Here is a 26,875-nt window from a genome sequence, read left to right as displayed (position 1 = left end):
ATTTCCCCTTCATGAAGGTTTGCTGCAATAAAGTCCTCTTTCGGCGTTAATACGCCTTTTGCTTCCTCTGCATATTTACTTGTTTATATTCAGCGGATTTATAAGCCACTTCACAATGTAGAGTTATTGAAGCTGTGTACAATAAAAGAGAAAATGAAGTAGAAACAAAACAGAGGAGAAAATGTAGACTCTAAAAGCCAATTTGATCATACCTACAATTGTGCAGTTAAGATTATACAAAAGGATTAGGGAAGCCTCCTTAAACAAAAAAGTATTTAATAAGTGCTCAAACATCAAGATGGCAGAAGCCTGTCCAGTCGCTCCTTACAATGGTTCCAGAGGGCAGGGGCTGCAACACTAAAAGCCCAGTTTCAAGTGCAAGCATGCCTCTGGGCCACGTGGGGCTCTCAGAAGTGCCCTATCTGAGGAGGGCAGTTTCTAGACACGGATTTCTGGGGTGATGTAAGAGAGTTTGTACTGGTCCAGTAAACGCTTCCGCTGCGCCACCAGCAACAGCTCTCTTCGCAGAGCATTAATTAAGTCCAGTGGAGAGATTCTTGTTGCAGTACAAGCTTCAGAGTCTCAGCAGCAAAGAAACAACGACACAGGGAAGCCTGTCTTTCCAAAGACAGGTTTATTGCAGAAAGATAACAGAAACACCTCCGGAGCTTTCGGACATTTTTGCTTCACGCCCCACACACACAGAGAAAACAAACACTCTTTATATACTGAGCAACTTAACAACTTAACGAGCTTGACTACTTAAAGTTACATGACACTGCTAACTTGCCAGCGTCTTAGGTTTCACACCCTAACATGATGCAATGTTACTTCTCAGGCTACCAGTTTATCAAAATTTATCTCTGCCTATGCTATCATTCTGATGCTCCTACTGGCTCTAGGATCTACACTGGTGTAAAACAACCTCCATTGTCCACCACGACCGTTTCTGAATCCATTGCTGAACCCGGATTTAATCTCAATTGCATCTATAGTCCCATCTCAGTGGAAATCAACATAAATACCTATTGAACTGCTGTTCATCTGAACAGTCATTAGGGTTTACCAGTGTGAAAATTATTCCAAAAACAGGGAGGGGCCCTTTTCCGGGGAAGAACCCCCACCCCACCCTGCTGCCTGGAAGACCAAGCAGAAGAAGCAGAAGAGAGGGCGACATTCTGCATTGCGTCTGGGCTCTCCTCTCTCTCTTTCCGCATCGCCATTAACTGTAGCGAACGTCTGCTCCAAAGAGCAAGAAATCCTGGGGAGAGATCAGAAGGCAGAATTAGGAACAGAGGAAACTGCTTATACAGAGTCAGGCCATTGGTCCCTCTAGCCAGTGCCGCCACATTGCCCCCAAGATCGGGGGCAGCAGCATGTGTGATGTCATGTGCACATCATGTGACGTCACACTCGTTTTCCTGACACCAAGCAGGCTGGTGAAGCCTCCTGCGACGTTGTTCTGGGCTGCCTCAATTTTGGGAGGGCTGGAACCCTTTCAAAGAAATATTGAGGAGTCGGAAGACTGCTCTGCCGCCTAGAATTGGCCTGCCTGCCTCTAGCTTAGCAGTGTCTCTCCAGCACTGGCTCTCCATGATTTCAGGCAGGAGTCTCTCCCAGAACCGCCTGGAGACGCCAGCGAGGATTGAACCTGCAACCTTCCACTTGCGAGACAGACACCCTACCCTTGAGCTATGGCCCCTGCAGCTGAGTCTTCCTCTGGCCAACAGCAGGACAACAAAATCCTGGCACCCAGACACAAAGGGTCCAGGATGCCTACCTCCTGGGACGTGTGCTCTGCAAGCAGGGCTGTTTGTTTTACTTAATATTTCCTAAAAAATTATACACTGCTTGAGTGTAAAACAACAACAACAACAACCTTCAAAGCAGTTTGCAAAATAAGATAAAGCAATAAAATTATCACAATTACAATTCAAGAGTTTTGAAAAGTTAAAAGAACAAAAGACTAAAAACAGATCTGAACTCACCTCAGATTTCTTAAACATCTGGAGAGCCTTGTCTAAGCAAGAATGTTTTAATCAGGCGCAAGGAAGAGTAAAGTAACGGAGCATGCCTGGTGTCAAGAGGCAGGGAATTCCAAAGTGAAATAACTGACTTCTTGCAAATGTGGAAGGGGTTTTATGGGATGCCTGTTGGGCCAAGTGAGGGCCACCTCCATGTGGGCTTCACCTGCTCCTCCAGGGAGCTTCCTCCACAATTGGTTTTTAGCCTCAAAATGCAGGAAGCTTCCCTGAGTACCCAGAACTTCTTTTGCGACAGGGCTAAGGCATCACCCACCTGGCGAAGCTGCAGAAAGGCACTGGAGAGCTCCACGTGGTCCGGGAGAGGGAGGGGGAAGCCCTCAGCCAGTCGCGCTGGAAGGTAAAATTTATCTTGCACTTACAAAAATATTTCCAGTTACAGATAGGTAGCCGTGTTGGTCTGCCATAGTCAAAATAAAAATATTCCTTCCAGTAGCACCTTAAAGACCAACTAAGTTAGTTCTTGGTATGAGCTTTCGTGTGCATGCACACTTCTTCAGATACACTGAAACAGAAGTTGCCAGATCCTTCTATATAGTGAGAAGGTGGGGAGGGGTATTACTCAGAAGGGTGGTGGGAATGGGTGATTGGCAGATAGCTGAGATGAGCCTGTTGACGACTCTTAATGACTGCAATAGGTCGTAAAAATATTGTAAATCAGTAGACTCACTGGCAGGGTTTGATTAAACATTTACAATTTAAGGAAACCAGTATAAAAGTTAAGATGTAATAATGGGGAATGAATAAAAGGAAAGATGTGATTTGGGGAGAAATGGTACAAAAAGAATACAACAATATTTAATTAAAATATTGCGAAATTAAGGTAGAATAAGATGGGCAGGAGAAGGAAATATTTAAAGAACCAGAAGAGGAAGTTGAGGGAAGTCATGGGAGGGGGTGGGGGTGGGGATTGGGATTTATAGTTTTTCTTTGTGATAATAATGATTATGTTGAATATAAAATTGTAAAATTCAATAAAAACTATTTTTTTTAAAAAAGGGAGATAAAATTAACAGGTCATAGAATCACAGAATTGAAGAGTTGGAAGGGACACAAGGGTCATCTAGTCCAACCCCCTGCAATGCAACTAAAGCGTCCGTGGCAGATGGCCACCCAACCTCTGCTTAAACGCCTCCAACGAACATCAGTCCAGCACCTTCCAAGGGAGTCTGTTCAACCGCCAAACAGATGTGGCACATTGGGTGAACACAGCCTCCATTTTGGATTTGTATTATGTGCTTTCCCACACCAGAGCTATATGAATCCCTCCCAATTATGAAAAGAGTCTAAAAATGTTCTGCAAATTGCAAAACTATATATAAGAGATTTCCCCCCCTCCCCTGCCAGACCTGAGGAGCCACCGGCAGCTACTCAGCTCTATGAGAGTCCTGCTCTGCCATCTGAACTTATTCAGGTGTGCAGCCATAAAAACTAGAAACTTGCTTTAAACTATGAAAAAGAAACCTGGCCTTCACTCAGTAGTGGAGGTTCACCATTTGCGCAGCCTCTTATTTATTCATTTCTGTGCATCTATCTCTCCAAGATTATTCTGCTCTTAATTTCACCTCCTCAACAACCCTGCAGGGTAGGTTAAGCCAAAAGGGACTGACTGGCCCAAGGTCACCATCCAGTGAGTTTCGGGGCCCAGTGAGGATCTGAACCCTGGTCTTTACCAGGTGCTCTAACCACTACACCACCACTGCCCCTCATACAGGCCTCTTGCCTGCAACAGGGGAAGTGTGCATTTGCCCTGCAGTTTTCCCCGCTGCTCCTGGTTGTCCCCTCACTCTGAAGTGCTCTGGGAGCTCCCCAATGTTGTACATGAGATGCTAGACATTCCTCCCCTAGTAACTTTCCATGGGGTTGCAGGCCTGGCGTTTTCTCAAAACGGCACAGCCAGATGCCCTCCCGGGAACCACCTGCCAGTCTCCTCTCCTCCTTGGAGATGCAACCGGAGGGGTCATCGCTCTGTCCTGGGAGTCCATATCAGAGGCCTGGTTCTGTTGGGACGGTGAATGAGAAACAAGGCTATAATGAAGCATGTGGTGCAACAATTAGACTGATATTTACCGTTCATTGCAGGAAGGAGGGTGCTTGAAGCAAGGTAGTTCATGATGGCTTGCATTAATTGTACCTGGAAAGAGAGAGACAGAGACCATAAAAGGGAAATCAAGATGAAAGGGCTCATGGAATCAGAAAATTGTAAAGTTGGAAAGGAGTCAAGGGTCCAAGGGTCATCTAGTCCAACCCCCTGCAATGCAGGGATCTCAACTCAGTCATTCATCCAATCTGAAACCATACTGGACCATGCTTAGCTTTACAAATGCACTAGCAGTTTTGTTGCTGCACGGGGCAGTGGGGAGGAGGGTCAAGGTGTCCTCTAATTCCCCTCCCTGACTTTTGGCTTCATCCTGGATGTCCTACATCTGCCTTGGTCGTTACATAAATGGGTGGGTGAATCAAACAACACCCAGACAATTGGAAAGAACATTAAGCCCGTGGTCCATCCTTTCCAGTTCTCTCCATGGCCAACCAGAGGTCCTCAAGCACAAGAGCTGAGCACAGGAGCTCTCTCCCTTCCTTTGGTTTCCAGCAACTTGTATTCGGAAGCATTAAGGCCTCCAACTATGGAAGCAGAGCAGAGCCATCATCCCTAGTGGCCATTAACAGCCCTCTCCTCCTCGGCCCAGTATACCTGAAGGAGCATCTCCACTCCCATCATTCTGCCCGGATACGGAGGTCCAGCTCCGAGGGCCTTCTGGTGGTTCCCTCACTGTGAGAAGTGAGGTTACAGGGAGCCGGGCAGAGGGCCTTCTCGGTAGTGGCACCTGCCCTGTGGAACGCCCTCCCTTCAGATGTCAAGGAACTAAACAACTATTTGACTTTTAGAAGACATCTGAAGGCAACTCTGTTTGGGGAAGTTTTTAATGTTTGATGTTTTATTGCGTCTTTAATACTCTGTTGGGAGCAACCCAGAGTGGCTGGTGAAACCCAGCCAGATGGGCAGGTTGTTGTTGTTGTTTCCATGAATCTCAGGGTTGTGGGTTTGAGATTTGCACCTTGGGCAAAAGATTCTTGCATTTCAGGGGGTTGGGCTAGATGCAACTCAGGGTCTCTTCCAACTCTACAATTCTATGATTCCATGATCTGTCTTGAACCTTCAAACAACCAGCTTCATTGAATATAAATGAGTTCTAGTGTCATGAGAAAGAGGTAGAACCTTTTCTCTGTTCACTTTCTCCATGCAAGGCATAATTTTATAAACGTCTATCGTGTCAACTCTTTCTTGTCTTTTCTCTAAACTAGGAAGACCTCGGCGCTTGCATGCTTCCCTCACAGGGGATTCCCCTTGATCTTTCTGATGACCGTTTTCTGAATCTTTCCCATTTATTCGGTTTGCTAGTACAGTGGTACCTCGGGTTACAGACGCTTCAGGTTACAGACTCCGCTAACCCAGAAATAGTACCTCGGGTTAAGAACTTTGCTTCAGGATGAGAACAGAAATCGTGCTCCGGTGGCGTGGCGGCAGCGGGAGGCCCCATTAGCTAAAGTGGTGCTTCAGGTTAAGAACAGTTTCAGGTAAGAACGGACCTCTAGAACGAATTAAGTACTTAACCCGAGGTACCACTGTAGTTTTATCTTGCCAGGGCAACCCAAAGCAACTTTGTGAGGTGAGGTGACCAGAAGTGTACGCAGGACTCCAGATATGGTTGCACCATAGATTTGCAAAACGGCATTATGCTATTGGCAGTCTTCAATCTCTTTCCTAACGATCTCTAGCATGGAATCTGACTTTTCCACAGTGGCTGCACACTTGGCAGAACCACCAAGAGGAATGAGAAAGCAGGTGTGTGTCTGTGACACCACAGGATGGGCGCGAAATTTGGGTCGGTTCACATTTTAGTGCGAACCTTATTCACCCCTCCTGAAATAATAAACAAACCGAAGCTCAGCTGGCCTTCAACATTCGGACTATTCCAAATTTTGCAGCGGTGTTCTCCAGGCAAGTAATGTCTACAAAGAAACCACATGCTGAGAGGTTTGCATGTACTTGAGTAAAAATAAAATAGAAAAAATGCATTATGTTTGAGAAAATTGAATGCCAATAATATGTATATTAGGAGTTACATGCAATGAGAAGTTGATAAATCTTCACGAGGACAAATAAAATAAACGCCAAAAACTGATGTGTAAAAGGGAGGAACTGAACTTAAGACTGCAGGAGTGAGAAGCTGAGATTGATAGGTTTGCCCACTGAGAGTGGCACCAAATCTTGCAGGGAGGGTATTGGCAAGAATGGGCTCTGAGCAGTGGCGTAGCGTGGGGGGCGCAAGGGGGGCCGGCCGCACCGGGCGCAACATCTGGGGGGGCGCTCACCACCTCTGGAATCGCCAAAGAGCCTCGGGTGCAGGCTGTAGCAGAGCCCCATGTCTCGCGGAACCGACAAGCTGGCAGCGGCTCGCCGCGGTCCCCGTGCGTCAGGGCCACGGAGGGCGCGCCAGGCAGCCCCTCCTCACAGCCCCGCCGCCGCTGCCGCTGCTGGGCCATGTTGCATTTTCCTCGCCTCTCTGCCCTCCTCCTCCGGGCAAGCGGCGTCGTTTGGGCGGCAGCGCCAGCGGCAACTCGCCTCAGATCACCTGACGCAGCAGGTTAGGGGTTAGGGGGCGCAAATTACTTGCCTTGCCCCGGGTGCTGACAACCCACGCTACGCCGCTGGCTCTGAGAAAAAGGCAAGAGGGCCTCTGGCCACTGAGTGCGCAGGTTGAGAGCTTGAACCTCTAGCTGTGACCATGGAATTCTTGGGGGTCACTTAAGGTAACGGGATCAAGCAATTTAGGGAACGAAAAAGAACTTACTGAGAAAGGCCCGACGTCTGAGTGCTTCAGAGACAGCTGCAGCCTAAATGAGGATACAGGGGGAAAGAGAGCAATGGGGGTTTTATGCCTTATAACGACAATATACCTTATTGACTTGCTGAGCTACGGGAAGCCAGTGGAACAAGCCACAGGGTCATGGCTGATAACTCTTCTCTGCACTCCTCTTTCTGCATGCCCTTTGGGGCTGCCTTGGTGCAGGGGAGCACCTTTTCGGCCAAAAGGTCCAATAGAAATAAATTGGAAAGTGTAGTTCAACCCAGATCTCGTCTCCCACAGTTCATTGGGCAAGGTAAGCAAGCATTCGGTGTGGCAGCACTGACCCTTTGGAACTCCCTGCCACTTGAAATGCCTGCTAAAAACATTCTTGTGTAGACAAGCCTTCCAAGGGGCTTAGAAAGTTTTATGGGTTTAAATCTATACTGCGGTTTTAACTTTCTGTATGTTTTAATGTGCTGTTGGGTTTTTTAAAAATATTTTTATGGTTTTAACTTCTCTGTAAACTGCTTTGAGGGGTTTTTCCCTACAATCAAGTGGTACACTATTTAAATTTTATGAAATAAATAAATATGCATTGCAGGGGATGACCCTCAGGGTCCCTTGCAACTCTGTAATTCTATGATTCTACGAAATAAAGTCAAGATGGTTTTTTTCCTGGATAATAGCCAAACAATGAGATTTGAATTATAGAATCATAGAGTTGGAAGGGATCCCAAGGTCATCTAGTCCAACCCCCTTACTGAAACAAAGATATGCTACGTCCACAGCATTCCCCTGATCCGTCAAGCTTGTAACTCTATCAAAAAGGGAAATGAGATTCATCTGGCATGACTTGTGTTTGAGAATACCATGCTGGGTCTTAGTAATCACAGCATCCCTCTCTAAGTGCCCTCAGACTGACCGCTGAATTATCTCTTCTAGGACCTTTTGTGGTAGCTTCTAGTCAAGCAAAAAACTTTTTTTGGGGGGTATTAAAATGGTAAAGCACATTTGCTGTTTCTTACTTGCCAAGCTTCAGGGACCCAAAGATCTTGGTGGAGTTAACAGAAACTTTGGCTGAAATGGTGGCTGACTGAAATCAAAGAGAAGCAGGTTGAGGGTGCTTTGCAAAGAGATCCAAAAAAGTTTACATCATGTGAAGTCTATACATATGAAGATTTGGAATTCTTTTAATCATTGGGGAAATTTGCAACAAAAAAAAAGAGAAGGGAAGAAGGGAAGGAAGGAAGGAGGAGGAGGAGAAGGAGAAGGAGAAGGAGAAGGAGAAGGAGAAGGAGAAGGAGAAGGAGAAGGAGAAGGAGAAGGAAGATCTCTTTGGGAAAACACATCTATTAGTAAAGCTGAGGGGAATGTATAACATTCAGAAAGAAAAATATCTGGGACTAAGGAAGGGAAGAGGCAGAAATGAGCACCCACAATTGACAAAAACTCTGATGAAGGTGGAAGAGGAGCCTTAGGGCAATGGGCAGACTGGAAGGGGCACAAAATACTTACCCTCCTGATCATGGGCAGCACCAAGACTCAAGCTGTGTCCTGAACTTACCGCACCAATCACAAAGAGCGAGGCCAAGGAAGCGTTGGGGAGGATGGCAAATGCTCTGATGTCGACCACTGGAGACAGCGAAATGGCGTCAGGTGTGATGGTCAGAGACGGGGCAGAAGAAGGTGAGACTTGGAGCTTCATGGGCATGTTGGGGTACAGCTTTTCCAACTGGGTGTGGAGAGCAAAGGCGGCATGAGAATCTCAGTAGAGCCTGGCGGCTGGATCAGGTCCAAGTGGACCCATCTTCTCCCGTAACCAAACAGATGCCCCAGCTGCTCACCTGTGGAACAAAGGCCTTGAAGCAGGTGGTGTTGAGCCGGACTTTAAACTCCTTCGGAATCTGCAGCAGGGGAGAAGAGGCGAGTTGGGGATGGAGAGATAGGACGATATACTATGACTTGGAAAAGCAGAGGTTAGAAAGAACAGTCCCTTTAAACCTTCCTCTTGTTCTCCTGCTGGGTTTTAGCTGGAAACTCAGCCCAGAACCTCCCATCAAAGCCGGGCTTCCATTGTGGGCCATCAACAGGCTCCTGTCGTCTTATTGGTAGAAAAACATGTCGGCTGCATTAAGGAGATGAGAAAAGCCTGCTGCATCAAGCCAATGGCCCGTCTCATCCGGATCTCACTATCAAAGGGAGCTACTCAAGAGCCGCTGTAGAGGATTGCAGCGTGATCCACCCCCTGGGAAGGCCAGCTCTGCAGACTTGGGCTCCCCAGCCCTCCTTACCATGTCGTCTGTGATGAAGAAGTTCATCTCCCCTGCTCCGTAGTATACAAGGCCTGCGGTGTTGAAGAAGTAAGTGGAGACCCCAAAATAAAGCATGCGGTCATGATCCACCGGGAAAGCGAGGGCTGGTGGTGTAAAAGGAGGAGGAGAGCGATGGGCGAGAGAGAAGAATTCACCCTGATGGGAGAGGAAATGCAAACAATGGGAAGTCATTCATAGGACAGAATGCTAATGGAGGGGACTCAGCCCATTTCTTCTCTCCTTCCTAGAATCACAGCACTGTAGGGTTGGATGGAGCCCTTCGCTTCATCTGGTCCAACCCCCTGCAACGCAGGAATCACAGGTAAGTTGTAATAGGTATAAGTTACTCGTGCGTAAGCTGGTGCCTTTCTCGGTTAATTTGCCTTGTTAAACCTTTCTGACTGCACAGCCCCTTCTCATGGTGGCTGCCTCAGTCACTGGCAGAATCCGTCAGTGGGCGTTTCTTGAACCTCTTCCAACATAAAAGTTGTTTGAAACCCAGTCTCCTCCTCCTCTCACTGCGCGGGAGTCTTCTGCGCAGGGAAGGCATGGGTAGCGGAGGACCTGGGCTCTCCTCACTGATGTCCAGTGAAGAGTCCTGGAGCCCTCTCTCCAATTCCCCCGTCTGCCCCCCTCTATCCCTGGTGTTGCGCTGATTGGCTTCCCCCTCTACTGAGCTGTTTCTCCCCCTGCTGCTGGGTCCTTCGCCAGCATCATCTGGGAGCCTCCCCTTCGCCTCTCCCTCCGATGTCAGTTCCCTGACATAAGTGTTTTAGGAAGAGAGGAAGGGAAGCGACAGGCAAGCGTCTTCCCACCAGGAAGCTGCCCACAGCACAGGAGGCCTCCGGGAGGGAAACTGGCCATGATCCATAAACCTCCCCCTCCCTCCCTCGCTCCTTTTCCCTACCTTCAGGTCCAAGTCTAGGGAATTCTGTGAAGCCACAGGAGGAGCAACCAGAGAGTAATCGATCCCAGACACCTTGTCAATTCTAGCCGTGACTAGGGGAAAAACAGGACAAATTGAGGAGCTGAGGCGAGATGGCAAAAAAGCAGCGTCGGACATAGGTGTCCATTTCAGTCGCTCATTTTCCCAATCTTGAATCCAGTTTTCTGCATTTGCACATCAGATTATGGTTTTGTTTTTGTTTGTTGTACCCCCAGAAAGAACGAAAAGCTCATCAGCATTTTAGTGCCACTTTCTATAATACAGTACAGTGGTACCTCGGGTTATGTACTTAATTCGTTCTGGAGGTCCGTTCTTAACCTGAAACTGTTCTTAACCTGAGGTACCACTTTAGCTAATAGGGCCTCCCGCTGCTGCCGCGCGATTTCTGTTCTCATCCTGAAGCAAAGTTCTTAACCCGAGGTACTATTTCTGGTTTAGCAGAGTCTGTAACCTGAAGCGTCTGTAACCTGAGGTACCACTGTACTCATAATCAGAACCCTGCTGGATTGGTGTGTTGAAGCAAAGTGCAAGCTCCATCTTGGTAGCCAAGGTAACCCAAAAAAGAATTGGTAGTTGTTGCAAGAATGAGCTCAGATATGTTTCCTTGCTTTGATCTATGCTAATGGGTTTGCTTTGATGCTGTGCTTCTCTGAGGCCTTGGGATGCTGGGCCCAGAGAGGGCAGAAGCAAACCGGGCTCTGATGCTTTGTGCATAAAAGATGCCTAAATGTTTGCTGACTTACCGTAAACTTATTCTTTTTACATATGTAATAAATCACTAGAACTGATCACTCAGGTGTCTTTGAAATCCTTCATGGGTATACCTTCATCAAACCACTCCCACGAGCCCAGCTTTGGGCCGGGACAATCAGGCCAATGGGCCCATCTAGTCCAGCACCCTGTTCTCAGAGGGATCCACTAGATTCCTCCACAGGAAACCAGCAAGCAGAAAGTGAGCATAACACCATGGCTGCCCTCTCCCCCTGCATGGATTTGTCTAAAGTATGCAGAACTCCCTGCCACCTGACATTCAGCCTCTACTCTTTTTGGCACCTGCTAAAAACACATTTATTTAGACAAGCCCACCTGGATGTTGAGAAACTGGATGTGAGTTTTAAACTGGTTTGAGTCTATTGCTATTTTTAACTTTTAACCATTTTAAATTATTGCTGCTATTTTTCAAAAATTGCTGCTATTTTTTTGCAAACTGCTTTGAGGTTTGTTTGCTTTTTGACAAACAGTGTATAAATGAATAAGCCCACATTCTGCCAAGGTATGCAGGGGCCCAGAAGCACTTTAGGTTGGCAGGAGCAGGGACCGAGCAATGGGAGCTCACTCCATCGCGGGGATTCAAACCACTGACCTTCCAATTGGCAAGCCCTAGGCTCAGTGGTTTAACCCACAGCGCCACCTGTGTCCCTAGGCATTGCCTAGAAGGAGCTCTTTCCCCCTGATGGGGTCCAGCTTGTCACCGGCTTCCACATCATTGCTCTTACCTGGCAGGGTTTGCAGGAAAGGCTGCAGTTTGGAGCCAATGGAACTGCTCACTTCTTCACAGACCTGGGGGGAAGAGAAGAAAGGCCATAAGGACGCGGCAGCTAAAAAAGCCAATGCAATTCTGGGCTGCATCAATAGGAATATAGCATCTAGATCAAGGGAAGTAATAGTGCCACTGTATTCTGCTCTGGTCAGACCTCACCTGGAGTACTGTGTCCAGTTCTGGGCACCACAGTTCAAGAAGGACACTGACAAACTGGAACGTGTCCAGAGGAGGGCAACCAAAATGGTCAAAGGCCTGGAAACGATGCCTTATGAGGAACGGCTAAGGGAGCTGGGCATGTTTAGTCTGGAGAAGAGGAGGTTAAGGGGTGATATGATAGCCATGTTCAAATATATAAAAGGATGTCACATAGAGGAGGGAGAAAGGTTGTTTTCTGCTGCTCCAGAGAAGCGGACACGGAGCAATGGATCCAAACTACAAGAAAGAAGATTCCACCTAAACCTTAGGAAGAACTTTCTGACAGTAAGAGCTGTTTGACAGTGGAATTTGCTGCCAAGGAGTGTGGTGGAGTCTCCTACTTTGGAGGTCTTTAAGCAGAGGCTTGACAACCATATGTCAGGAGTGCTCTGATGGTGTTTCCTGCTTGGCAGGGGGTTGGACTCAATGGCCCTTGTGGTCTCTTCCAACTATGATTCTATGATTCCTTGGCAGGAGCCCCATGTGTCCGTGGGTTCGTTGCTTGGCTCTGAAACTAGCAGAACCTCGATTCCCAGGTGTGGTCTATCTTGGAGTACTGGTGCTAGATGTGGGGCACAAACAACTGTGAATGGTGATCTCCACTGAGCCTCACTTGCGGCCCCCAGTCTTCTCCTACCATTGTTTACCCACATCTGGCCCAGGGGTTTATCGATGCAATTTTGGACAATGCACACCAGAGGCATATTATGGGTATGATGGTCTTCTGCACTGCAGAGGATTGGGCTTGAGGACCTTTGGGAGATCCCTTCCCGCTCAACAATTCCATGGTTCTGTGAATTGCTGGGCCTTTTGGGGTGGGTACAGAAGGCTCTGTCCCCATGAGAAGAAGAAAACACTTTGCTACCAGCTCTACCATTCTATGATTCCACAAAGGCTCTGCTCCATAGGCCTTAGACACAGAATCATAGAATTGCAGAGCTGGGACCCCAAGAGTCATCTAGTCCAAACCTCTGCAATGCAGGACTCTAAACTAAAATCAGGTGTCTGCGATGGGGCTGGACTTTCCAGGGTCCTCCCTGCAGGGAGACTCAGTCATTCCTTTCTCCACCCTCGGACACCGCAGTTGGTGCCAGGCGGCCATGTAGCAATTACTGAAAGCGGCTTGTCGACAAGGCTTGGCGCATGGCTCCCCTGCTGTTGCCTTTTGTGGAGAACAGGAGAGCCCATTGTTCCCGAGGGCATGCTTGGCTAAATTAAGCTCGCAAAGGCCTGTGAAATCAAAGGAAGCTAATTCCTAACACCCAAAGCACGTCTTTTCAGCTCAAACTGCATTTGAATGCTGAAGTCTTGGGTCTGTTTGTGGGGCTACTGAATTCAGAAGCAAACAAAACCTTCCTTAAGAGGAAAGCGGTTCCTTCAAGTCCAAGTGATGCCACAGGAGGTTTGCAATGCCATGTGTGAATTTTGCAGCGAACACGGGGTGTGCTTTGGAGCTGCAGCAGCAGCAGATTCCAAATGCTCAGCCTTTCCTTCCAAGTATTTGGCCCCCCACTCCACCATCCCCAGTGCGCATGCTAGCCGCTGAGTCACAAACAGGAGCAGGGATAGATAACCGGGCAAGGAACAAGCCAGAACATGGACTGAGGGCCCAGAGCAGGAGAGTGTTTCCTAACAACAGCAATGTACTTCCCAAAGCTTGCTTTTGCTATTGCTGTTGGTCTCCTAGGACGCCAATCTGAGCACTGCCGGGTGAACTCCTGCTTCTGAGCATGTGCAGAGTGCCATTCCCTCTTGCAGAGCAGCTAGCTCCTGCAAAACCGGGCTTTTTAGAGGGAGCAACTTCTGGGCCGGAAGGCAGGGTTTAAAGGTGCACCCATGCAGGGGTCCCACTTATTCGAGAAACTGTGGAAAGTGAGACAGGAACTGGGAAGGAGCCCTTGGAAATGCTGTGAAGGCTTTACCTTGCCTTCCATGGTATTTCTGAACGACGACTCGATGTTTTTGTGGAAGAGGTTGTATAGCCAGCTGCAATGGAGAGAGAAGAATGGGAGGATCAATGTCAATATAGTAAAATGCTTTTATTTCCTAAAGTGCTTGCACTACTTTCCCCCCTGAAGATCCTAGAAACTAAGAGCAGCTTTAGGTGCTCTGAAGAAGCAAGAGGGGAGGAAGTGCTTCCTGCACTGCAGGGGGCTGGACTAGATGACTTTAGGGGGTCCCTTCCGGCTCTGCAATTCTATGCTTGACTGGAGGTTGCAAAGGTTGTGGCTGCTGAATGCACAGCGATTTTGCCAATGGGGTTTGCAGGGGTGCTAAGGGAGCTGGGCATGTTTAGCCTGGAGAAGAGGAGGTTAAGGGGTGATATGATAGCCATGTTCAAATATATAAAAGGATGTCACATAGAGGAGGGAGAAAGGTTGTTTTCTGCTGCTCCAGAGAAGCGGACACGGAGCAATGGATCCAAACTACAAGGAAGAAGATTCCACCTAAACATGAGGAAGAACTTCCTGACAGTAAGAGCTGTTTGACAGTGGAATTTGCTGCCAAGGAGTGTGGTGGAGTCTCCTCCTTTGGAGGTCTTTAAGCAGAGGCTTGACAACCATATGTCAGGAGTGCTCTGATAGTGTTTCCTGCTTGGCAGGGGGTTGGACTCGATGGCCCTTGTGGTCTCTTCCAACTCCATGATTCTATGATTCTATGATTCTATGATTCTATGATTCTAAACAGATATGAAAGACCACACGATGCAATGACAGATACTGTGCTGATGTTAATTTAGGGGCTGGTTCCTTTTCGAGATGGATGAATGCAATGAGTTTTCAAAACGACAGATGGAAAAGGGGAGCCTGCCGTGAGCACAGGGACACTTGGTTTGGGCATCATTTCCGAGTACATTTCTGAGCACAATTCAAAGTGTTGGTGCTGACCTTTAAAGCCTTAAACGGCCTCGGTCCAGTATACCTGAAGGAGCGTCTCCACCCCCATCGTTCTGCCTGGATACTGAGGTCCAGCACTGAGGGCCTTCTGGCGGTTACCTCGCTGCGAGAAGCCAAGTTACAGGGAACCAGGCATAGGGCCTTCTCGGTGGTGGCACCCATCCTGTGGAACACCCTCCCACCAGATGTCAAAGAGAAGAAAAACTAGCAGACTTTTAGACGACATCTGAAGGCAGCCCTGTTTAGTGAAGCTTTTAATGTTTGATGCATTACTGTATTTTAATACTTTGTTGGAAGCCACCCAGAGTGGCTGGGGAAGCCCAACCAGATGGGCAGGGTATAAATAAATAATTATTATTATTATTATTATTATTATTATTATTATTATTATTATTATAGGTAGCAAAGGGGAGACTTGTGTCGACAGCAAGCAGGGTAACATTCCAGGTCAAGCCGCAGGACAATGGACAACCACCTACCTCAACCTGCCTGAAAAGTGCACGTTGACGTCGGAGATTTGAGCGGCGCAATCTGCTGTGCCCACTGTTGGCCTCCCAGCAGGATCTGCCCCCAGCTTCAAACCTACAGAGATGGAGATGCCCTCAACCTTCAAGTCAAAGGAGCCGTGGTCCTTGCTATTTGGAAAGACAACAGAACAAAGGATTTGCAGCAGCAGGAGGAGGAGGAGCGACAACAAACCCTGCCCTTTCTATCTTACAAAAAAAGGTGCTTGGCTGTCCGTGGGTGGGGAGAAGGTATAACCAGTGTCATGGAGAACCAGGTTGGTGTAGTGGTTAGAGTATTTGAACCCAGGAGACCAGGGCTCAAATCCGCACTCAGTGACCTTAAGCTGCCTACTCACTGTTTCTCTCAGTCTAGCCTACCTTATGGGGTTCTTGTGGGGATTAAATGAGGAGCAGGAGAACCAATTCAGGAAAGGGAGAATTTCGAGGGGCAGCTCTGTTTCGCTTTGCGTATTGTTTCAGAAAGCAAGATTTGGTGAATTTGTCTTCCAGTGTGGACTGAATCGAATTCCTCCCCACTGCCTCTAAGTGACCCATGCAGTTCACAAAGGTAAGAGGCAACGATGGACTCACAACCAGCGCTTCTTCACCGACCAGTCGCCTGTCACTTCGGCAAAGGCATTGGTGATGGAGACCTTGAGGCCCATGCCTGGGACCGGTGCTATAGCGGAGCTTGGCAGCTGGAAACTGCGAACGTTCAAGCTGCAGGAGAGAAAGGAAGGAGAAGGTCATTGGTTTGGGGAAATCGTCAATACGATGGAGAGGGTGGATTCGCCTGATTCGAATAAGCAGCTTGCTCTTGACAGCAGTATGTGTGAAAAGGATCTAGGGGTCTTAGTAGACCACAAGTTTCACATGAGTCAACAGTGTGATGCAGTAGCAAAAAGCGTGAATGCAATTCTAGGTTGCATCAACTGAAGCCTAGTGTCCAGCTCAAGAGAAGTCATAGTCCCTCTCTATTCTGCCCTGCTCAGACCTGCTCAGACCACACCTGGAATACTGTGTCCAGTTGTGGGCCCCAAAATGTTGACAAGCTGGAAGGTGTGCAGAGGAGGGCAACAAAGATGGCAGGTGGGGGAGTGTGGGGTTATTAGTTGACTGAGCCAGACGTCACAAATGGCACAGTTTAGCATAAAATAAAGACACAGAGAGCCAGCAATATTTTCAGGATGGCATGAGCAGCTCCTTTCGAACTTCTCTTCTCTCCCGTAACTGTTATTATCCTTTGTTCTCTCCTGTCGCATGGCCGTTTGCCAATGTCTTACATTACCTACATCCAGTCATGGCTTAAACCCACCCATCGCCATATAGGGTCATGCTGCCCAGAGGGGGAACATAACTCCATATAAGGCTATGCACTTAATACACTGCAAGGCACGGACATGCAGGTCACCGAGGTCAGCGAGGCACCAGGTGGCGCTACAAGCCTTTTCCCATGACTTCCTGGCTCCCACAATTAGTTTGCCTTTATTCTTGTTTTTATTATATAATTTGTATTTTTATGTTGTGAACCACCCTGAGAGCTATGGATGAAGGTTGGTATACAAATTTAATAAATAATAATCATAAAATCAAGGGTCTGGAAACCAAGCCTTATGAGGAATGGTTGAGGGAGTTGGATATATTTAGCCTGGAAAAGAGGATACTGAGTGGAGATATCTTTAAATATCTGAAGGGGTGTCCCATGGAAGATGGAGCAAGCTAGTTTTCTCCTGCTCTGGAGGGTAGGAGCTGAGCCAAGGGCTTCAAGTTACCAGAAGGGAGATTCCGACTAAACATTTGGAAAAGCTTTCTGGCAGTAAGAGCAGTTGGACAGTGGAATGATCTCCCTCAGGAGGTTGTAGATGTTAGAATTCCTGCTCTGTGACTGCAGTCATGGGATTGTTGTCTATCACATGACGGTATATGTTTTGACTCCACAGAGTGGGAAGTGACGCAGATGTTTGTGTTCCTGTGTTCCGTGAAGTGGGACTATTGTCCTTTGTTCTTTTTCTCTTTGCTGCCTGATGCTAGAGAGAGACGGAGCCATGTTGCAGTGCTCTGTGTATGTTTACATGTAAATAAAGTAGATTAGCCAAAATGCTGAGTTGCTGAGTTTTGTTACGCAAACTGCGAAGACTTTGTGGATCCCTAAGTGTGCCAGTGTCTCTTGGCATCATTCGCTGTGATGTTCGGGCTGAAGAAAGCTTTCAAAGCTCCTGAATGATTGACCAGGAGGGAGAGAACATGCCAGTTGGGCATCTGTCTCTACCAGGGTCCTACTCAAGTGTAGGCTGAGCTCCTGACAGTAGACTCTCTTTCCTTGGAGGTTGGATGACCACCTGCCATGGATGCTTTAGTTGAGATCCCTGCCTTGCAGGGGGTTGGCCTAGATGACCTTTGGAGTTCCCTCCAACTCTACAGTACAGTGATTCAATGGCCTTTGCTTTGGAACTCTAGATCTTAATGTGAGCCCCAAAACAACCCTTTATCCAAAGCAAAGAGGCCTCCAGAACGTTCAGGCCCGCGAGTCACACAAGATGAGTGTGGCCTTGGCTGGGCAGGAGTGCCAGCTTGACCCTGCAACTGTGGGTGCCCGGCGCCATGGGTGCCATGCAACATGCATGACCCTAGCACCAAGATTTGTGGGTGCCCGGTCCCTTCATGGGCACCCAGGGCCCTAGGGAGTTGGCACCAACGTAGCTGGGTGATGTGCTGTTGAATGAGGCTGTGCAGGAGAAGCTGTGGTGGACCCAGAGCTTTTTGGAGTGGAAAGGACTAAGCCATCTTAGAAATGAGCCCCCCTGCTCATTCTCAAATGATTATTCTACTTATTCAAGTCTCTGCCTGCCCCCCAAAAAGAAATTTTATCCCTCCCAACTTCATTTGAGTTGTCTCCACAAGACACCCCAACTGCACCTTGCCCAGGGCAGAAACCATGTTCTCCAGAACCTATTATTGTAGTCTCTTCCATAATGTGGTGGCCTCACCTGTAGAGTTTGTAGTCCACTTTCCCAATAACTTTAACTCTGAAGGATCCAGAGAAGTCGGGCAGAGTCAGCTGTGCCAGTTTCTGCTGCAAGGCTGCCACCCCCTCCTGGCGAGCTGAAGCAAAGGAGAGAAAAGGTTGGCGTCAGACCATTTGCCTTTTTTGGGCCCTCTCTCCCTACCTAGGAAAAAAAAATTCAAAGCCGAAAGCAATGGCTTTATTTAGTGTAAAAAGGCCAAACATCTCGGAGCGAGTGACAATAAAACAATACCCTTATCATTGAAAACTGCTCTTTCAAACATTTGAAAAGGGAAATCAGCACTAAACTAAAAACATATTAAAACATACACCAGAAATTCTACATCCCTGGGCAGGCTTATCTAAACCAAAACATTTTTATCACACAACAAAAAGAGTGATAAAAGAGTACAGTACCAAAAGAATACAGTAAAAGAGTACCAAAAGGAGTACAGTGAAATCGCCTGCCTGGCATCAAGAAGCAGGGAGTTCCAAAGGTTAGGTGCTTCCACACAGAAATATTGCCTATTACTACTACTACTACTACTACTAATAATAATAATAATAACAACAACAACAACAACAACAACAATAACAGTGTGACACGACAGCTAAAAAAGCCAATGCAATTCTGGGCTGCATCAATAGGAGTATAGCATCTAGATCAAGGGAAGTAATAGTGCCACTGTATTCTGCTCTGGTCAGACCTCACCTGGAGTACTGTGTCCAGTTCTGGGCACCACAGTACAAGAAGGACACTGACAAACTGGAAGTGTCCAGAGGAGGGCAACCAAAATGGTCAAAGGCCTGGAAACGATGCCTTATGAGGAACGGCTAAGGGGGCTGGGCATGTTTAGCCTGGAGAAGAGGAGGTTAAGGGGTGATATGATAGCCATGTTCAAATATATAAAAGGATGTCACATAGAGGAGGGAGAAAGGTTGTTTTCTGCTGCTCCAGAGAAGCGGACACGGAGCAATGGATCCAAACTACAAGAAAGAAGATTCCACCTAAATATTAGGAAGAACTTCCTGACAGTAAGAGCTGTTTGACAGTGGAATTTGCTGCCAAGGAGTGTGGTGGAGTCTCCTTCTTGGAGGTCTTTAAGCAGAGGCTTGACAACCATATGTCAGGAGTGCTCTGATGGTGTTTCCTGCTTGGCAGGGGGTTGGACTCGATGGCCCTTGTGGTCTCTTCCAACTCTATGATTCTATGATTCTATGATTCTAATAGTAATAATAATAAATTGTTTTACCCCACCCTCCCCAGCCAAGGCCGGGCTCAGGGCGGCTAACAACCAATAATAAAAACAAGTTGATTGAAATACAACTTAAAAGCAAAGTTAAATACAAATTAAATGTGGGAGGGGGGTGATGTGGCCCGTTTAACTGCATGAGTTCCATGTATCGAAGCAGTCTGGTGGGCAGGGACCCAAGAAAGAAAGGGTGGCAGGTCTAAGGTAGACCCTGGACCACCACCCCCAGTTGTATCCACTCAGCCAGCAGTCAAACGGAGCCCCACAACGTCAGCAGAAAACTCTCATTCCTGCAGGCAAATATCTTGCAGGCGGACAGCCCACGCCCTCTTGCTGTCTGGGAGCGCAGAACTGGCAGGGATCAGGATGGTGCAAGAAGAGAAGAAGAGAAGAAGAGTTTGGATTTGATATCCCACTTGCTCACTACCCGAAGGAGTCTCAAAGCAGCTAACATTCTCCTTTCCCTTCCTCCCCCACAACAAACACTCTGTGAGGTGAGTGGGGCTGAGAGACTTCAGAGAAGTGTGACCGGCGCAAGGTCACCCAGCAGCTGCATGGGGAGGAGCGGGGAAGCGAACCCGGTTCCCCAGATTATGAATCCACCGCTCTTAACCACTACACCACACTGGCTGTCAAAGCAGCCCCTTCCTAATCCTGTAGATCTGCCCCCCAAAATAGAGAAAACAACAGATTTATTGTTTCAAACCCACCTAACTTGCCACCTTTCACCAACCTGCTGCCCTCTTGATGTTTTAGATCACAGCTCACAGCACGGAGTTAAACTATGGAACTCCCTCCTGCAGGAGCAGTAGTCCCTCTGAGCGTGGAAGCAGAGCAGAGGCACCGGGGCAGCAGCCCGTGATTACTCCCTGCTGCATGAATTTTTCCTAATCCTCTTTTAAAGCCGTCATGTGGGAGGGAGTTCCGTAGGTTAACTATGGAAGTACTTTCATTTGACTGTCCTGAATCTTCCAACATTTCAGCTCCATGGGATGTCCACGGATTCTAGAGTAATGAGAGAGACACACACAGAGAGAATCTTTTCCACTTTCTCTGCGTCAAGCATCGTATAAACTTCTATCAAGTCAACTCTTGCTTGCCTTCAGTTTAGAGAAAAGTCCCAAGCGACTGCAGCCTTTCCTCCCTTCCCCTCGTCATATCGGTGGCCCTTTCCTGAAGCTTTCCCAAATCTACAATATCCATTTTGACGCGAGGCGACCAGAATTGCACGCACTATTTATTTTATTCATGACGTTTCGATCCCACTTTTCCTTCCAGGCACTCAGAAGGGTCTCCTTCTCCCCGTTTTATCCTGAACAACAACCCTGCGAGGCCGGTTAGGCTGAGAAACTCCAGACCTCCTGGCTCTTCAACCAGCACATGACCCTGCAGGCGGGGGGGGGGTCAGAATGGGGAATAAAAGGCACCCACCATAGTCCAGGCCTTTGTCCGTGATTCTGCCCACAAAGCCCGGTCCTGTGGCCCCGGAGAGAGGACTGTACTGAAGACAGAGCAGCAGAGAAGCCAGGAGGAGGTTTCTCGCCTTGGACATCCTTGCTGCAGCCCCGAACCCCCTCAGATCCTTCTGCCCAGGGACTCTGCAGCTACGAACCCCTTTGCATTTAGCTGAGAGGAAAACGGAAGTGAGAGTGAGCAGGCAGAAGCAGAGGGACCAGAAAGCTATATTTGTATTTCCTCAAGAAGGCTTTTCCCCTGTTGCACAATCTGCAGCCAAGGTTCCGGGTGGGGTTTGTGGATTTTGTGGGCTGGGCGTGCATGGAGGCTTTCTCTGCCAGGGGCCGGACCAGACACGGGAGCTGAGACTCAGGGCTGCATGCTCTGTGACTCACGCGGCATGGGACGGATCCTGCATCATGTCGATGCACTCACTGTTTGGCTTGTGACGGGCATGCCAGGCTCCAGGGCTTGGCTTCAAAAGCAGAGCTGCTCCTGGACCTCAAGAACATAAGAAGAGGGTCTGCTGGATCAGGCCCATTTAGTCCAGCATCCTGTTCTCACAGTGGCCAACTAGGTGCCCAGTATGGGAAACCTGCAAGCAGAAACTATGGTTTCCAGCAACTGGTGTTTGCAAGCACTTCTGTCTTTGTTCAGCTGTGGAGGGCAGAACAAAGCTCCAATTGGAGAACAGCCTTGACCAAAGGTGTCATGGACTTTGAAGACGCTCGAACTCAGGACGCAAGGGAGAAACATGCTAAGAGGAAGGCACGCTTGGCATATCCACACAATGATCAGCTCCTGCTGTGAAACCAATGTCCCCACTGTGGAAGGACGTGTGGATCCAGAATTGGCCTCCACAGTCACTTACGGACTCAGCGTTAAAACCATGTTCATGGAAGCAGTGGCGTAGTGTGGGGGGTGCAGGGGGGGCCGGGCGCACCGGGCGCAACATCTGGGGGTTAGGGTTAGGGGGCGCAAATCCACGGGTTAGTGGGCGCAAATTACTTGCCTTGCCCCGGGTGCTGACAACCCACGCTACGCCACTGCATGGAAGACAATCTTACTCAGCTATGAGTAATCACAGAAGAAGAGGAAGAGGAAGAGGAAGAGGAAGAGGAAGAGGAAGAGGAAGAGGAAGAAGAAGAAGAAGAAGAAGAAGAAGAAGAAGAAGAAGAAGAAGAAGAAGAAGGCGGCAGCCATTGTGGCTAATAGGCATCAATAGCTGTCTGCTCCTCCATGGATATTTTAAATCCATCCAAGTTGGAGGTGATCACTGCCCCACCCAAAAACCCTTGCAAGGGCTCCTCATTCAGATGACCCATTTACGTAGCATGTTTACAATTATCATTAATATCCTACCTTTCCCCCAGATCAGGACACAAAGCAGCTTACACAAATTAAAACAGCCTCAAATAAAATACTAAAAATGTGTAAAAGATCATCGTTAAAGGGTGATCAAACTCTAACAGAAATAAAACAATATAAAAAACACACAAATCTATTAAAATACAGATAATAAAAACAGCAGGGCGTTGTTTAAAAGCCCCTTCCTTTTAAAAAAACGACACCCCAAGCAGTTCACAACATCTGCTGGGAGGAAGGACAACAAAGAAGGAGTCAGTCTAGTGTTCTGTTGGAAGCCGCCCAGAGTGGCTGGGGAAACCCAGCCAGATGGGTGGGGTATAAATAAATTATTATTATTATTATTATTATTATTATTATTATTATTCTCTGGGGAGGGCATCCCATGGCTGTGATCAGCCGCCACCAGCCTCTCTGAGCCCTTAGGGTCACATAAGAAACTTGGAGCCTATTATACAATGTTCTGTAGCCCTGAACACCCTTGCTACGTTTGGGCAAACATTTTATAAACACCCGCTTCATCCAGATATGTATTTGGATATTTGGATGGCGTCTATTGACCTTCAGTGGAAGCTCAGGTGGTTTTTCTTGTGTAGTTAAATGTGCTGTCAAATGTGGCTTTTCCCTGCTGTTTTTTCCTTAATACATTTGCATTGGAAATTAAAAATGTCCTAACAAATAAAGCCAAGCCACAAGCAGAAAATACTTCCCCAAAACAAATGGTTCACACCCTCACAAAGACTCCAAAGCCGGGGTGAAAAGGTGGGTCTTTTAGCAACCTTCAGCACTGAAATTGATGCATTCCATAGTGAGGGGGCCACAACCGAGAAGGCCCTGGCATGGGTCGATTTCCCCCTGAGAACTGGAGGAACCCCCTTCCTCAGATTTCAGCTGCTGTTTCGAAGACACCAATTTCTGAACCCCTTTCACCTCGGTCACTGCTGCCTTCGCCACTCCGCAGCTTCTGCTTTCCGTCATGTGGGAAGGGATTGCAAAACCTCCTTTCCTCTAAATAAAAAAAAAAATATGGGAAGAACTTTCACCTTTTACAGCAGGCTTCCTCAACCTTGGGCCTCCAGATGTTTTGAGACTACAATTCCCATCATCCCTGACCACTGCTCTTGCTAGCTAAGGATCATGGGAGTTGTAGGCCAAAAACATTGGAGGCCCAAGGGTGAGGAAGCCTGTTTTACAGTACTTTCAGTTCTTCTTTGGGGGGGGGGGGGGGAGGCCAGAACTTGGTGGGGAAGCGAAGCCTCTATTGCATTCCATGGAGAGGAAAGCAATAGTCTAGCTCAGGCATAGGCAAACTCTGGCCCTCCAGATGTTTTGAGACTACAATTCCCATCATCCCTGGCCACTGGCCCCGTTAGCTAAGGATGATGGGAATTGTAGTTCCAAAACATCTGGAAGGCCAGAGTTTGTCCATGCCTGGTCTAGCTGACACACCTTCCTGACATGCATTCCCCCCCAAGCGCAAGAATGTAGGGTTGTCCCACACCAGAGCAACACAAAGGCTGCAGATTTTACAATATGTTTCTCTTTCAAACACTTGTGAGTCAGCTCTCATGTTTGCAAACAAAGGTCTCTTTGCACGCACAGATTTAGTACAAATAGCAGCAACACTGTGGAAAGTGCACCTTCCACATCCCCACCCCACAAGGGATGGGGGGGGATTCAATTTTGTTTGTAGTTTAATGAGAAACCACCCAATTCACATTTTTAAAAATCAATATGTGAAATAGACTCGGAGTCACGTAGTGATTTCATGCTCTTTATTGCAGCTCGTAAAAGAAGGAGAGAGTCAAATCCCCACCACCACCACCACATACCTCAGGCTATATGTACATTATTTACACAATGGGTTCTGTCTGATTGGCTGATTCTGCTTCCTTCCTGCCGGCCAATCAGGTTGTTGCATTCTAGGATCTACCTGCCTATTGTTCCAGGATCCAAGCTCAGTACTGTAATAAATGAAAATCTCCCCTAATTCCCTTATGGGGAACACAAGAGCCCATATAGAGTCCTGTGTAGGTTCTCCATTGGTCAGAGAAAAGAACAGAGGCCAACCAGAGAATATTGAGAACCAAAGCAGCTCGTAAGCCTGATCTTTGTTGAACTGTTGCAACAGGGTGTTCCCGTCTCACGCAGGAAAGGAGGAGGACCCAGAACCCAGGTGTGCCTGCCCTTATATAGACATTTTAAATTGCCCACCTTGGAGCTCAAGACCACCCCTCCATACATCATACCTACATCACAGAAAAGGCGGTCTACAACAGAAATTTGAACGTTGTTTTTCCTGTCCTGCCAGGTTATCTGATAATGCCCCATCTGATTGTCTTTCCTGGCAGTCTGGCCGTTCCTTTGAGATGGTGATTTCCCAATTCCTGAGACAATGGGAAGGTTCCCTCACCCGCTCCCTCCTTGCAGAGAAAACATTTGGTCAGTTTGGAAGTCTAAATGGTTTCAGGGCGGTCTTCCTGTGCTGCTCCAGACATGTGGTCGACATATCTATATATGCACTTGGTTGGTAAATTTATGAAGATTTATTATATATATAAGACCCCCCCCACAGTATATAACAACATGCAAAACAAGACAGCTATCCTCTGCAATGAAAACTTCACTGCCATCGGCTCAGAGCTGTTTCCCCACCACCACCACTTTCCCCTTCACAGGAGGATTAGGAGGCACCAGCCACTGAAGCTGTGCCACGTTTTGCCTCCTCCACAACTGATTGTTCTCAACATTCAGGGGGCAGCCCCCCAAATATTTCATTGTGGGGCTGAAGGGACCTGGACCGCTTAGAGTTGGCGTCTATGCAGGGGGATGGAATCAATGACCCCCGTGGGCCATCCCACAATTCTATTTCTCTAAGGTGGAATCTAGATACATATAAAAAAACACACTGTGAAAATGCTTTTTTAAAAGAACGTTGAAAAATATATTGAATTGCATGAGCTCACCATCGCCATCTGGTGTCACATTTGTGTAATGCACTTAAAACTCACTTAAAACATTATATCTGCAGCTGTATAGTCCTAAGAGAGAGCGTGAGTTTTCAAGGCAGCCTCCCTACTTTTGTCCTTTCCGCTCTTTCCCCCACAGTTTGCAGTTTCCCTTTTTGCACAGCTACAAACAATGCGGTACAAAGGTCCTGGGCCCAGTCTGGATCCTGCAAGGTTTTGCAGAGCGGCAGAGCTGTAGCCTGCCCGCCTGGGCTCCTGCTTCTCAGCTTGAAGGACAAATCAAGTCTCCTGCTCCTTTCCCTGCCTGGATCTCCTTTCTCGCGAAGAGCCCTGCTTGTCTCCAGAAGTGGGAAGAAAATTTTGGCACCGAGAAAGTGCGGCTGAGGGATGCAGAGATCACTTGCAGCTGTTTGGAAAGTGAGGGTGTGGGAAGGCCCCATGCTTAGAAAAACTGCCCAGCTCTGCCTCATTGCAGACAGAAGGGGTCAGATCCCAAAAAAACAGATGATCTAATAGATCTGCTCCCCGTCCTTTTCTGCAAAAGCCACCCACCTCCCATCCCTCTTTGCCCTGGCAGCCCAGTTGGAGGCTGCAGTCTAAAGCTTTGGGTATTTGCAGCTGGGATTTCTGACATCCTTGCTCTGGGTCTTTCCAGACTGTTCCTCTTTGGGACAGGGGGGTGGGGAGAGATCCAGTCACATTCCGGCAAATCCAGGTTGCACAATCAAAGTTAATCTGGATGTTTTGCACAAGCCCGTTTCTCCAAAAGCTTGCATTTTTTTTCTCCGATAAGAGAAGTGATGAGGAAACCCCTGGGCAGTGTCCGACAGCGTTTTCTGGGCTCAATGTCATCTAGACTCTCCCTTCAAAAAATCAGGAATGAATGCTGAATAAGCAGGCTCTGTGAAAGATCAGGGAGGGGAGATGAATCCCCCAGAAGCGAGAATGTTTATTTGGACAGGGGTTCTCAAACCTTTCTGAGCCGCTGCCCCTTCAGTTCTATAAGCCTCTCCCCAGCCCCCAACACTATAGAAAGCATTGTTCAGAACAGCGGTTTGCACGACTCACTAGGGAAGATAAGAACACAATAAAATTCAAAACTGTTAATTGCACATTTATCCAAAATCCAATTATAAGTATTCAGTTCAATCAATTCAGCAAACAGATGAACTTGAGTCCGTGATTCCAATGCTGGGAGCTGCTCCATTCTAGGAGACCCCTGGTGAGCATGGGATGCCCAGGTGAGCCAGGCCCACAGAAACCAGCCTGCAGCTATGATGGGGGAATCAGGAGCAGGGCCGGGCGGGGGGGCAGGGAGATCCCCCCCCCACTTTGCTCTGGTTCTGATGGAATTTCCCCCCTCCCCATCTCAAGCTCCCGGTTTCTTATTTCTTTACCTGCATGGAAGAAGATGTGGGAACAGAAAAGGAGCTCTGTGGGGGTGCATTTTGTCGGGGGGGGGGGCTAATAGGCCACAGGGCCAAATAATGAGGTCTTTCCCCCTGGCCACTTTTTCTGTTCCTGGCTGCAGGTTT

The 26,875-nt window shown here is 47.9% G+C and overlaps 2 protein-coding genes across 2 annotated transcripts in view; one reads left to right on the top strand and one right to left on the bottom strand.

Moving 5' to 3' along the window:
- Positions 1-17,392, top strand: part of CCM2L (CCM2 like scaffold protein) — an 881,881-nt gene extending 864,489 nt beyond the window's left edge. The window contains exon 11 of the transcript XR_014527168.1: positions 17,252-17,392. The gene's annotated coding sequence lies outside the window, so the exon portion shown is untranslated. The remainder of the gene's footprint in view (positions 1-17,251) is intronic.
- Positions 943-21,217, bottom strand: LOC310708770 (bactericidal permeability-increasing protein-like). The gene is made up of 15 exons (XM_083507568.1): positions 20,983-21,217; positions 18,282-18,396; positions 15,886-16,014; positions 15,268-15,423; positions 13,814-13,877; positions 11,650-11,713; positions 10,115-10,206; positions 9,187-9,363; positions 8,740-8,799; positions 8,460-8,627; positions 7,921-7,988; positions 6,899-6,941; positions 4,113-4,176; positions 2,299-2,375; positions 943-1,261 (listed from the first exon to the last, which is right to left on the bottom strand). Exons 1-15 carry the CDS (start codon positions 21,101-21,103, stop codon positions 1,223-1,225), a joined length of 1,437 nt encoding a protein of 478 aa, XP_083363694.1. The 5' UTR covers positions 21,104-21,217; the 3' UTR covers positions 943-1,222.
- Between the last annotated feature and the right edge of the window lie 5,658 nt (positions 21,218-26,875).

Source organism: Podarcis liolepis (assembly GCF_965112155.1).
Source record: "Podarcis liolepis genome assembly, chromosome: 6".
In the NCBI taxonomy this organism is placed as follows: Eukaryota; Metazoa; Chordata; class Lepidosauria; order Squamata; family Lacertidae; genus Podarcis; species Podarcis liolepis.
The sequence above is the reverse complement of the archived record's forward strand: the minus strand, read 5'-3'. Positions and strand labels throughout refer to the sequence as shown.

What these genes read in the sequence shown, in the direction of transcription:
- LOC310708770 (XM_083507568.1), bottom strand. Translation starts at nt 21,103, where the DNA reads ATGTCCAAGGCGAGAAACCTCCTCCTGGCTTCTCTGCTGCTCTGTCTT. An exon ending in TCAAGGCCTTTGTTCCACAG is followed by an intron (nt 8,628 to 8,739) that starts GTGAGCAGCTGG and finishes CTCCACACCCAG; the next exon opens with TTGGAAAAGCTGTACCCCAA. An exon ending in CCTCCTTCCTGCAATGAACG is followed by an intron (nt 2,376 to 4,112) that starts GTAAATATCAGT and finishes TTTACCTTCCAG; the next exon opens with CGCGACTGGCTGAGGGCTTC.